At 37.6% G+C, this 13,527-nt stretch overlaps 2 protein-coding genes and 1 pseudogene across 3 annotated transcripts in view; 1 reads left to right on the top strand and 2 right to left on the bottom strand.

Moving 5' to 3' along the window:
* The window catches only part of BCL2L13 (BCL2 like 13), a 153,729-nt gene that overhangs the window by 50,728 nt on the left and 89,474 nt on the right, over positions 1-13,527 (top strand). The gene's annotated exons all lie outside the window — the stretch shown is intronic.
* Positions 323-965, bottom strand: LOC129149743 (ubiquitin-conjugating enzyme E2 variant 2-like). 2 transcript variants are annotated; one of them, XM_054718669.1, is made up of 3 exons: positions 805-965; positions 599-678; positions 323-360 (listed from the first exon to the last, which is right to left on the bottom strand). In XM_054718669.1, the coding sequence occupies exons 1-3, from the start codon at positions 963-965 to the stop codon at positions 323-325; spliced, it is 279 nt and encodes a 92-aa protein (XP_054574644.1). The 2 variants fall into 2 exon arrangements, with proteins under 2 accessions (XP_054574644.1, XP_054574643.1); XM_054718668.1 differs by having other exon boundaries at positions 599-965.
* Positions 4,408-9,542, bottom strand: LOC129149742 (prefoldin subunit 3-like; annotated as a pseudogene).

The raw sequence follows: 13,527 nt of genomic DNA, 5'->3' as shown, positions 1-13,527 counted from the left end.
GTGAGAGGCAGCAAGTACAGGCGCTTACCTATGCCGCCATCTTGGTTCTCTGTCTCCAGGTTTATGTTTAAATAACAGAGCCTTAAAAAAATTGTGCTGCAATTTTTCTCCTGTTACCTGAAAACATAATGTGTGTACATATATTAAATATGTTTTTGGAAATGTCCAGGTCATTTTTACCAGTTGGCATTCTTTTCCTTAATGTGTGGGTATTTTGCATTGTGATATTTAATCAAGACATTAACATGACTAGGAGATTGTTGATTTAAGACAAGTTTGAGATCCATTAAAATAAATTATTGTATATTTTTCCTTCTGATGGCTATGGAAGCTTCATATTTTCTTTGGACATCATTAGATGTCTTAGTTCTTTTTTAAAAAAAATACATTTTATTGATTTTTTACAGAGAGGAAGAGAGAGGGGTAGAGAGTTAGAAACATTGATGAGAGAGAAACATCGATCAGCTGCCTCCTGCACACCCCCTACTGGGGATGTGCCCGCAACCAAGGTACATGCCCTTGACCGGAATCGAACCTGGGACCTTTCAGTCCTCAGGCCGACACTCTATCCACTGAGCCAAACCGGTTTCGGCTAGATGTCTTAGTTCTTGAAGTACAACTTTAATGCTATATGAATTTTGCCATTTTGCTAATACTGGTATGCTCTGTCCATCTGCAATTCCACTGAAATTATTTATTCCACTCATATTAATTTTCGTTACAAATCTAACTGATGGAGGAGCTTCTGGGTATTTAGGTCCACATTCTACTTTCAGGCTATATATTGTGTTTTCATAATTTGTCCGTAGTGGCCCAATCATGTCTGTCCACCTTGTAAGTGTCATATCTTCATCACCTTCAAGGCCCCAGCTAACTGTACCATCAACTACTCCTTTTTGTCCTTCTTCAAGTTCTTCCAACAAACAAAAATTACAAGGAACTTTAACTCCTGTGGAGACTGCCATCTTCTTCTGCACATCAAAGTGGATATTTTTATTAAAGCAGCTTTTAGATTAATGCTGCATGGTCTGCTTGGCCCCAAAATATATATGTCCTATAGTACAGTGGTCGCCAGCCTTTCGGACCTCACGGACCACTAGTGGTCTGTGGACCACAGGTTGGCGACCGCTGCTTCAAAGGTTTCCTATAGTATGCCACTCTTCTTTTCTGTTTATCCTTAATTTCCCATCATTTTTTTTCCCAGTTTTAACTTTACTGTTTTAATATCATGAAATACAAATACAAAATATTGTACACATATAATTTTTTACTACATAGAGGTGGAATAATACATTTATGTTTTTACCAGAATCTTATCACCCACTACTATTTTTAATGTGAATAAAATAAAATAAAACAAAAGTCTTTTCAACTGTTGTTTTTAATCTTAATATTCTTGTTCAGCTGCTTTGGAGAACAGCTAAGAAATGCAAAATCACCTTAGCCAAGAGTTTTGACTGGGTAATTTTGTTATTTCATCTTGGCTGAAATCTCCCTTATGCTGGCATTGCAAAGACACTGTGCACTTACAGGGGATGGGAAAAAGTGTTGTCTTAACAGCACTCTTAAAACTTAAGAAGGCAAATGACCATTTTCTGTATTGTACAGACTATTATAATAAGTAACAGCAACAGAGGACCATAAAGCTCCACATGTACTGAAGAAAAGCAAGTTTGCAAATATTTAAGTGAGAGTAACATCATATAATAAAGAAGTAAACCATGCTAAAGTGTCTAGAATTCAGCCTCCTCAGCATACATAAGTTTTCAGCCATTTCAACTAACATTTTTCTTATAACAAACAAAAAATAATGAAAGTAGCATTTACTATGTTGGAAATGCAAAAAATGAAAAATAAAAATACTGCTAATTCCATAAAATATTTGGAACTAATTTTGTTTTCTTAAATAAGTAAAATGGTGTTAGTGTTTAGCTCTTCTTAAAGTTTAATTATAATTCTTACTGTTTTATTTTATTTTTTAATTTAATAAATCTTTATTGTTCAGATTATTACAATTGTTTCTCCTTTTCCCCCCCCATATCTCCCCTCTACCCAATTCCCACCCTCCCTTCTGCCCTTACCTCCCCCCCGCTGTCCTTATCAATAGGTGTATAATTTTTGTCCAGTCTCTTCCCGTACCCCCAACACAGACACCCTTTTCCTCCTGAGAATTATCAATCTACTCCGATTCTATGCCCCTGATTCTACTATGTTCACCAATGTATTCTGTTCCTCAGATTTTTAATTCACTTGACTTTTAGATTCACTTGTTGATAGATATGTATTTGTTGTTCATAATTTTTATCTTTACTTTTTTCTTCTTTTTCCTCTTTTTAAAGAATACCTTTCAGCATTTCATATAATACTGGTTTGGTGGTGATGAACTCCTTTAGCTTTTTCTTATCTGCCCTTTAGCTTTTTCTTATCTGCTCTTTATCTGCCCTTCAATTCTGAATGATAACTTTGCTGGGTAGAGTAGTCTTGGTTGTAGATTCTTGATGTTCATCACTTTGAATATTTCTTGCCACTCCCGTGTGGCCTGCATAGTTTCTGTTGAGAAATCAGCTGATAATCGTATGGGTGCTCCCTTGTAGGTAACTAACTTTTTTTCTCTTGCTGCTTGTAAGATTCTCTCTTTGTCTTTTGCCCTTGGCATTTTAATTATGATATGTCTTTGTGTGGTCCTCTTTGGATTCCTTTTGTTTGGGGTTCTGTGTGCTTCCTGGACTTGTAAGTCTATTTCTTTCACCAGGTGGGGGAAGTTTTTGATCATTAATTCTTCAAATAGGTTTTCAGTGTCTTGCTCTCTCTCTTCTTCTGGCACCCCCATAATTCTGATGTTGGTACACTTGAAGTTGTCCCAGAGGCTTCTTACACTATCTTCAACTTTCTGAAATCTCTTTTCTTCTTGCTTCTCTGGAGCAGTGTCCTTTGCCTCTTTGTATTCCAAATCTTTGACTTGATTCTTGCGTTCCTCTAGTCTGCTGTTGGATCTCTGTATAATATTTTTTATTTCAGTCAGTGTATGTTTAATTTCTAGTTGGTCCTTTTTCATATCCTCAAGGGTCTCATTAAATTTATCGGCCTTTTCCATGAAATTCTTGAAAAACCTTATAACCGTGGTTTTGAACTCTATCTCCATTCGTTTGTTCTCCTCCATTTCTTTAATTTGTGATCTGTTTTCTTGCCTCCTCATTTTCACTGCTTCCCTGAGTTGGTAGGGTAGCTTTGTGTACTAGGTGTCCTATTGGTTCAATGGGTCAGCCTTTCAGTTGCCTGAGGTGGACACTCTTGGTGCTCCCCTTTGTGGACTGTGTGTACAGCCTTGTTGTAGTTAAGTCTTGATTGTTGTTGGTGTCACTGGGAAGAATTGACCTCCAGGCCAATTGGCTGTGAGGATCCGCTATATCTATAATGGAAGAGTTGCTGTGCTGGAGACATGTTTATGGGGCAGGACTTGTTCCAGTAGGGCTTTGGTGCTTACTGAGTCTGACTCTTGAATGTGTCCCTTATGAGAGTGGTTGAAATCTGGTGTCGTCTCACACCGACCACTAGATACTCTAGATTCTGGATCTCCAATGGGGTGCAGTTCAGCTACTGTCTGAGGCCATCCAGCAGGAGCTACAGCAAGAACTACAGTTTTCTCCTCTTTGCTTGGGCTTTGGCTGTTTTGGAACAGTCTGGCTGGAGTTTCAGTTTATTTGGTTAAGCTTCCACAGAACAGACCATTTATATGCAAAAGCCGCTGTGTGCAGCATGGGCAGGTTTGTAGAATGTGCGGGGCGGGGTCTCAGGATGGGGCGGGGTCTCAGGGCGTCACTAGGCTAGGGCGTGGCAAACAGCAATGGCGGCCGTCAGCCGTTTCTGCCTTTCTGTGTTTCCAAGTCCCCGCGTCCCGTGCTCCAGCGCAGTAAACAATGATTGCTAGGCGCACCTCTGCAAAAATGTCACTCTCACTTTCCGACCCGATGACCCAGAGTCCAGCTTCTCCTGGTAGGCGTCTGGGTCCCCCGGGTGTTCCCAGAAACTGGATTTCAGAGTGATCGGGAGCTTATCTCCCTTCCGGTTGAAAAAAAGCCGCGCACCCATTTGCCTGCCGCCAGCCCGATTTGCGCGCCTCCGTACCTCAGCTTTTCTGCGTTTGTGCTCCTTTATTGTTCCTTCTTAGTTGTCAATCTACCACTCAGCCAGCTTTCCCATGGTTCTGGGTGGTAGACATTTTGTCTTTTAGTTGTAGTTTTGAAATTGTTGTGCAAGGCGGCAGTTTACCTTTGTCGCCATCTTGGTTCCTCCCAATTCTTACTATTTTAAAAAAACATTCAAACGAATGCCAACCTTTAAGAATAAATTTTGGAATATTTAAAAGAACAACTTTGGAAAAATGAACCATATTTTTCATTGCCAGAATTATGCTTTGTTCTTGATAGAATCATCTTAGTTTCTTCTCTTTATGTCCCAGTGATAAACCCTGGCCATATTGACTTCATTGGTAGTAAATTGATCTTGAAGAAAGTCAAGGTCTTTCTCATGAGAATCCAGATTCTTTGTGGCAGTGGTTACATTCTTTTCCAACAATGCCTGACCTTCATCAATATCATATTCAAGCATTACATTAGCCCCCAACCACAGACACACTTTACTACGTTAAGAGGAATTAAAGTTTTGCAGTACTGGTTATCTGCCAGTAAGAATCTGATTTCCATTGAATTAGTGGACTCGTTCTTCTTCTGCATGCATTTCAAAATTTCTAAAATCTGCTTAATTTCAGGCATCTGACCCTTTATTTTAATTTTATATTTTTTGACTTTTAAGTCTTTAAAAATTTTTTTTCCTTATTGATTAAGATATTGCATATGTAAAAAGAAAATAGGAAGCAAAGAAGGAACATGGGTATAGAATTAAAATGGCGACAAATAAGTACCTATCAATAATAACTTTAAATGAAAATGGATTGAATGCCCCAATCAAAAGACACAGGGTAACTGATTGGATAAGAAAACAAAACCCATATATCTGCTGTCTACAGGAAACCCACCTCAGAAAAAAAGACGCATACAGACTGAGAATGAAGGGATGGAAAAAGGTTTTCCAGGCGAATGGAAATGAAAAAAAAAGCTGGGGTAGCAATACTTATATCCGGCAAATTAGATCTCAAAGTGAAGGACATAACGAGATAATGAAGGCCACTTCATAATACTAAAGGGAGAAATCCAACAAGAAGAAATAACTCTTGTAAACATATACGCACCCAATACAGGAGCACCCAAACACATAAAAAAACTCCTGGAAGATATCAAAGGAGAGATTGACAGCAATACAATCATAGTAGGAGACTTTAATACCCCACTATCACCATTGGACAAATTCTGTAAACAAAACATCAGCAAAGAAACATCAATCCTAAATGACTCACTAGACCAGATGGAATTAATCGACATCTTAAGAACATTTCACCCCAAAGCCACAGAATATACATTCTTCTCAAGTGCACATGGGTCATTTTCATGTGTTGGGACATAGGCAAAGTCTCTCCATATTTAAGAAGATAGAAATCATATCAAGTATCTTCTCAGATCACAGCGGCATAAAACTGGAAATCAACTACAATAAAAACAATCCAAAGAAATCAAACACATGGAGACTAAACAGCATGCTATTAAACAATGACTGGGTTACCAAAGACATCAAGGAAGAAATAAAAAACATCATGGCAACAAATGACAATGAAAACACAACAATCCAAAATCTATGGGACACAGCGAAAGCAGTCTTGAGAGGGAAGTTCATAGCTCTACAAGCCTATTGCAAAAAAAAAAAAAAAAAAGAAACAATGGTAATAAATTACCTAACCCAACAACTCAAAGAGTTAGAGAGCAACAAGAAAAGCCCAGTGTAAGCAGAAGGGAGGAAATAATAAAGATCAGAGCGGAGATAAACGACATAGAGACCAAAGAAACAATACAAAAGATAAACAAAACCAAGAGCTGGTTCTTTGAAAGGATAAGCAAGATTGAACCTCTAGCTAGGCTCACCAAGAAGCAAAGAGAGAGGACCCAAATAAACAAAATCAGAAATGAAAGTGGTGAAATCACAACAGACCCTGCCGAAATACAAAGGATTGTTACAAAATACTATGAACAACTCTATTCCAACAAACTGGACAACCTGGAGGAAATGGACATATTTCTAGAAAAATATAACCTTCCAAAACTCAATCAGGAAGAATCTAAGCAGCTCAACAGGCCAGTAACTATGGAAGAAATTGAAGCAGTCATCAAAAAGCTTCCGGCAAACAAAAGCCCAGGGCCAGATGGCTTCACAGGGGAATTATAACAAACATTCAAGGAAGAACTAAAACCTATCCTCCTCAGACTATTCCAAAAAATTCAAGAGGAAGGCAAACTTCCAAGCTCCTTCTATGAAGCCAGCATCACCCTAATACCAAAACCAGATAAAGACAACACAATGAAAGAGAATTACAGACCAATATCCCTCATGAACATAGATGCCAAAATCCTCAACAAAATTCTAGCAAATTGGCTCCAGCAGTACATCAGAAAGATCATACACCATGACCAAGTAGGATTTATCCCAGGAATACAAGGATGGTACAATATCCGCAAATCAATAAACGTAATACATCACATAATCAAATAGTCATATCAATAGATGCAGAAAAAGCATTTGACAAAATCCAACACCCTTTCTTGATAAAAACTCTCAACAAGGTGGGAATAGAAGGATCATACCTCAACATAATAAAAGCTATATATGATAAACCCACAGCAAACATCATACTCAATGGGCAAAAACTAAAACCATTTCTCCTAAGAACAGGAACAAGACAGGGATGCCCACTCTCACCGCTCCTGTTTGACATAGTACTGGAAGTATTAGCCATTGCAATTAGACAAGAAGAAGAAATAAGAGGCATCCAAATTGGAAAAGAAGTAAAGCTGTCCTTATTTGCAGATGACATGATATTGTACATAAAAAAACCAAAAGAATCCATCAAAAAACTAATAGACTTAATAAATGAATTCGGCAATGTAGCAGGGTACAAAATTAATGCCAAGAAATCTATGGCCTTTCTATACACCAATAGTGAACTTACAGAAAGAGAGACTAAAAAAGCAATCCCATTTACCATCACACCAAAAAAACTAAGATACCTAGGAATAAACTTAACTAAGGAGGTAAAAGACCTATACACGGAAAACTACAGGACACCGATAAAAGAGATAGAGGAAGACGTAAACAGATGGAAGAACATACCATGTTCATGGATTGGTAGAATCAACATCATTAAAATGTCCTTACTACCCAAAGCAATCTACAGATTCAATGCACTCCCCATCAAAATACCAACAGCATATTTCACAGACCTAGAAAGAACTCTCCAAAAATTCATCTGGAATAAATAAAGACCCTGAATAGCCACAGCAATCCTGAAAAAGAAGAATAAAGTAGGAGGGATCTCATTACCAGACCTCAAGATGTATTACAAAGCCACAGTTCTCAAAACAGCCTGGTAATGGCACAAAAACAGACATATAGATCAATGGAACAGAATAGAGAATCCAGATATCGACCCAAACCACTATGCTCAATTAATATTTGACAAAGGAGGCATGAACATACAATGGAGTCAAGACAGTCTCTTCAATAAATGGTGTTGGGAAAACTGGACAGATACATGCAAAAAAAATGAAACTAGATCATCAACTTACACCATACACAAAAATAAACTCAAAATGGATACAGGACTTAAACCATAAGATGGGAAACCATAAAAATACTAGAGCAATCCACAGGCAACAAAATCTCAGACATATGCCAAAAGAACTTCTTCACTGACACTGCCCCTAGGGCAATGGAAGCTAAAGAGAAAATTAACAAATGGGACTACATCAAAATAAAAGGCTTTTTTACAGCAAAAGAAACCATCAACAAAACAACAAGAAAGCCCACTCTATGGGAGAACATATTTGCAAATGCTATCACTGATAAAGGTTTAATCTCCAACATCTACAGGCAGCTTATGCAACTTAATAAAAGGAAGATAAATGATCCAATAAAAAAATGGGCAACGGACCTAAATAGAATCTTTTCAAAAGAAGACAGAAGGCAGGCCAATAGACACAGGAAAACATGCTCAAAGTCACTAATTATCCGAGAGATGCAAATCAAAACAACAATGCGGTACAATCTCACACCTGTCAGAATGGCAATCATCAACAAATCAACAAAGGACAAGTGTTGGCGAGGATGCGGAGAAAAGGAACCCTCGTGCACTGCTGGTGGGAATGCAGACTGGTGCAGTCACTGTGGAGAACAGTATGGAGTTTCCTCAAAAAGCTGAAAATGGAACTCCCATTTGACCCAGTAATCCCACTCCTGGGAATATATCCTAAGAAACTAGAAACACCAATCAGAAAGGATATATGCACCCCTATGTTCATAGCAGCACAATTTACAATAGCTAAGATTTGAAAACAACCCAGGTGCCTGTCAGCAGATGACTGGATCAGAAAACTGTGGTACATCTACACAATGGAATACTATGCTGCCATGAAAAAGAAGGAATTCTCATCATTTGCAGCAACGTGGATGGAATTGGAGAACAGTATGCTAAGTGAAATAAGCTAGTCAATGAAAGAAAAATACCACATGATCTCACTCATTTATGGATAATAAAGAACATTATAAACTAATGAACAAAAATATAGATACAGAGGCAGTAAAGCATCAAACAGTCTGTCAAATTACAGGGGGAAGGTTAGGAAGAGGTAGGTGAGATAAGAGATCAACCAAAAGACTTGTATGCATGCATATAAGCATAACCAATAGACACAAAACTCTCGGGGGTGAGAGCATGTATAGGTGTGGGGTGGGGGGACAATGGTAAGATATATACACATATAATACCTTAATAAAAAAAAGTGTGGAAAAAAATAAAAACACTTAAAAAATAAGATATTACATATGTGTGCTTATCGTCCCATAGCCCCCCACTCATGCCCTCACCCTCCTGGTATCTGTGTCCATTGGTTAGGCTCATATGCATGCATACAAGTCCTTTGGTTGATCTCTTCCCCTTACTCCCACCCTCCCCTACGTTCCCTCTGAGGTTTGACGGTCAGATCAATGCTTCTCTGTCTCTGGATCTGTTTTTGTTAATCAGTTTATGTTGTTCATTATATTCCACAAATGAGTGAGATCATGTGATATTTATCTTTCTCTGACTGGCTTATTTGACTTAGCATAATGCTCTCCAGTTCCATCCATGCTGTTGAAATGGTAAGAAAGGAATCTGACCCTTTAGCCTCCTTTTCTTTTGAGCAAGGTTGAGTTCCATAAACTTACATTTCTGGTACTGTTCATTCAACTTCTTTAGCTCTGTACCCGCAGTCTCATTCCCAGCCTGTTTCATGTAGGAATCCACATGTTCCACAAACAGCTTCAGGAATCCGTAGGTGGAGCCGCCCCGCGTTCCCTGAAGCCAGTTCTCCTAAGCCACAGCCAACTCTAGCCACCACCATCTTTGGGAAGCAAGCATGTGCTTCCCATCATTTCTTCATTTCTCTGTTAGATATGACATTTACCTCTAGATTTTTCCTAGTATATGTTAACATGTGAGTGTGTCTTGGGGTGGGGAAAAGAATAAGGGCTTCATTTTGGGAGACAACTTCTGATTCTCTTAAATGAATCATAGTAACATTTGTGTTTTAGATTTTACAAGGTATCTCATGTCACATCTCATTTGATCTTCACAACCATCCTTAGCAGAAGGCGGAATAGATTTTATTAGCTGTGATTTGCTTATTTAGGTCAGGTGAGTAATCAAAGAAAAAAATTAGACTTGCCTAGGACCCCTACACTAACTAGTAAATATTTTTGAATTAACATTAGAGCTAAAATCTAATTCCAGCTCCAATGTACCATACTGCTTATCCATTATCTTAGACTGTATTATCTATATATCACTTTGAAAAGGCAGTCTAAAGGAAGGCAATATTGGATGGCTAAGCCCAATATGAAGTTTGGCCCTGAGTGATAAAGTGCTAGGGATGAGAAAATTTGTAGAATTATTTTCCAAATAATCACCTTTTTTGAGAATTGTTAGTAATGAGTCTGACCATGTGACCTCACATACCTAACGGATTTATATTATTGTTACTCACCTTAATACAGGCTTTGGGAGCATTATGACATAATAATTAGCATCATAGGCTTTGTTATTGAACTTTGTTTCAAATATCAGCTTTGCCAAGGACTAGATGCATGTCTTTGGACAGGTTAATGAAGCTTTCTAAATCTTAATTTTCACATATGTAAAATGGAATGATAATACTAACCTCATGCAGTTTATGAGAATTAATGACATAATGTATGTTAAATGATTATTTAGCACATTGTCTGGCACCAGAGTAAGCACTCAGTAAACCATGGCTACTACACACATGAGACCTTATTCTGAAATAGTCACAGTTGTGAGTTTTACTGTGTTACTTGGCTGTAAATAATTAGTTAAAATATCTGACTGTAGCCCTGGTCGGTTTGGTTCAGTGGATAGAGTGATGGCTTGGGGACTGAAGAGTCCCTGGTTTTATTCTGGTCAAGGGCACATGTGTGGGTTACGGGCTCTATCCCCAGCAGGGGGCATGCAGGAGGCAGCTGATCAGTGATTCTCATCATTGATGTTTCAGTCTCTCTCTCTCTCTCTCTCTCTCTCTCTCTCTCTCTCTCTCTCTCTCTCTCTCTCCCTTCCTCTCTGAAATCAATAATTTTTTTAAAATCTGACTGTATCATTTACTTTTTTGGAATGAAAAAAAATTCTCATATGGACATTTGAAATAGATTTTTATAAATAAAAATGAGCTCGGTTATATTTCTTAGAATATCAAACAACAAATATTTAGGTGCCTAATATTACTAGCCTTTCTGTCATCCCTGTCTAGTGACTGTTGTTATTAACTCTGTATGTCCTCCTGTCCTTGATCCTGGGGTTATCTTAAAAAACTTGAGTAAACCCCAGTCTTCACTGTCTCTCTTTATGTGTCCTTTTCACCCCTACTTTGTTTTAGTTCCTCATCTGGACCAAGGACTAACTGTTCATTTTAAAGTCTGTGGCTTGAATACCTCATATAAATGAGGCATGACAATTAGAATATTTATTTACTGTATAATATACGTAATATATATAAAATAGTATAATAATATTAATAATACTTTCTCTGCTTAATCCAGTATTACTCTTCTTCTAAGTCCTCTAGGGCTGAAAAGAATCTGGCTTATGATAGGCAACATGAATCATATTCCCAACCAAAATCATATTGCCTAATTTGAAGCAGTTAGCTAATATTTTACATTTTGCATGAATGTTTGCAAAATTCTCATAATAACATTGTTATATATGAATTTGGCTGTCTGGCAGGTAAAAGAGTCTCATCAGAGGGAAGAAATACCAATCAGAGAGAAGAAAAAAAATGTCCACAAAGCATGTCAGGTTATGGGGCAAACTGACTATCAGTGGCATAAGGATTGTAAAAGCATCTTGGTCATATTCTTGAAATGTATCAGAAGTGGAGAAAGAAAGCTGGTCACAAACCTGTATTAATAGTGTGATTTTTTTTAAGTACACATTAATGTTGACTATGTAATATATATATATATATACCTAGAAAAATAATGAAATATGTGCCAAAATATTGGATAATACATAGTAGTTATCTCAGAATTGTAGGTAATTTTCTTTTCTATTTTCCCTCATTAGTATTGTTTATTTTTTTCCTATAAACTTATCTGCTTACAGAAGAAAAAAAAAAAAAAAGAAGAAAATGACCATCAAGAAGAAAAAGGCACCATGGCTGGCATAGTTCAGTGGTTGAGCATCAGCCTATGAACCAGGAGGTCATGGGTTGATTCCTGGTCAGGGCACATGCCTGCGTTGCAGGCTCAATCCCTAGTGTGGTGCGTGAAGGAGGCAGACAATGATTCTCTCTCATCATTGATATTTCTATCCCTCTTTCTTCTCTCTGAAGTCAATAAAAAACATTAAAAAAAAAAAAAAAAGATGCCGAGACCGGTTTGGCTCAGTGGATAGAGCGTCGGCCTGCGGACTCAAGGGTCCCGGGTTCGATTTCGGTCGAGGGCATGTGCCTTGGCTGCGGGCACATCCCCGGTGGGGGGTGTGCAGGAGGCGGCTGATCGGTGTTTCTCTCTCATCGATGTTTCTGACTGTCTATCCCTCTCTCTTCCTCTCTGTAAAAAATCAATAAAATACATTAAAAAAAAAAAAAAAGGCAACTAGAGTGTTCATGTATGATGTTCATAGTATAATAAATAGACTTTGGAAAAATAATAGGAAAGATAATTGAATTATTTGCCTTGATTAATTTTAGTGGAATATTAAATCACTAATCTTTTAAAATTTTATTATAATTTTAAGCATATACAGAAGTAGAGAGACTTTTATAACCCCATGTATCCATGACTCAACTTCAACAATTATTATTAGTTTTTATTTATTTTTAATAAATCTTTATTGTTCAGATTATTACAGTTGTTCCTATTTTTTCCCCCCATAGCTCCCCTCCACCTGGTTCCCACCCCACTCTCTGCCTTTACCCTCACCTCCCCACTGTCCTCATCCATAGGTGTACAATTTTTGTCCAGTCTCTTTCCGCACCCCCCACACCCCTTTCCCCCCGAGAATTGTCAGTCCACTCCCTTTCTATGCCTGATTCTATTATATTCACCAGTTTATTCTGTTCATTAGATTTTTTATTCACTTGACTTTTAGATTCACTTGTTGATAGATATGTATTTGTTGTTCATAATTTTTATCTTTACCTTTTTCTTCTTCTTAAATAATACCTTTCAGCATTTCATGTAATACTGGTTTGGCGGTGATGAACTCCTTTAGCTTTTTCTTATCTGTGAAGCTCTTTATCTGACTTTCAATTCTGAATGATAGCTTTGCTGGGTAAAGTAATCTTGGTTGTAGGTTCTTGCTATTCATCACTTTGAATATTTCTTGCCACTCCTGTCTGGCCTGCATAGTTTCTGTTAAGAAATCAGCTGAACAGTTGTATGGGTACTCCCTTGTAGGTAACTAACTGTTTTTCTCTTCCTGCTTATAATATTCTCTCTTTGTCTTTTGCTCTTGGCATTTTAATTATGATGTGTCTTGGTGTGGTTCTCTTTGGATTCCTTTTGTTTGAGGTTCTCTGCGCTTCAGGACTTGTAAGTCTATTTCTTTCACCAGGTGGGGGAAGTTTTCTATCATTATTTATTCAAATAGGTTTTCAATATCTTGCTCTCTTTCATCTTCTGGCACCCCCATAATTTGGATGTTGGTATGCTTGAAATTGTCCCAGAGGCTCCTTACACTATCTTCATATTTTTGGATTTTTTTTTCTTTTTGTTTTTCCGGTTGGGTGTTTTGTGCTTCTTCGTATTTGAAATCTTTGACTTGATTCTTGGGATTCTCTAGTCTGATGTTGGATCTCTGTATATTATTTT

This window comes from Eptesicus fuscus, chromosome 7 (genome assembly GCF_027574615.1).
Source record: "Eptesicus fuscus isolate TK198812 chromosome 7, DD_ASM_mEF_20220401, whole genome shotgun sequence".
Lineage (NCBI taxonomy): Eukaryota > Metazoa > Chordata > Mammalia > Chiroptera > Vespertilionidae > Eptesicus > Eptesicus fuscus.
Note: the sequence above shows the minus strand (reverse complement) of the source record. Positions and strands in the feature narration are given on the sequence as shown.

Excerpts from the sequence above, each read along its gene's own strand:
- LOC129149743 (XM_054718668.1), bottom strand. The coding sequence starts at position 965 with ATGGCAGTCTCCACAGGAGTTAAAGTTCCTTGTAATTTTTGTTTGTTG. Across the intron at positions 361-598 it reads TGTACTTCAAGAACTAAGAC|ATCTAATGATGTCCAAAGAA; the intron begins ATCTAGCCGAAA and ends AAGAACTAAGAC.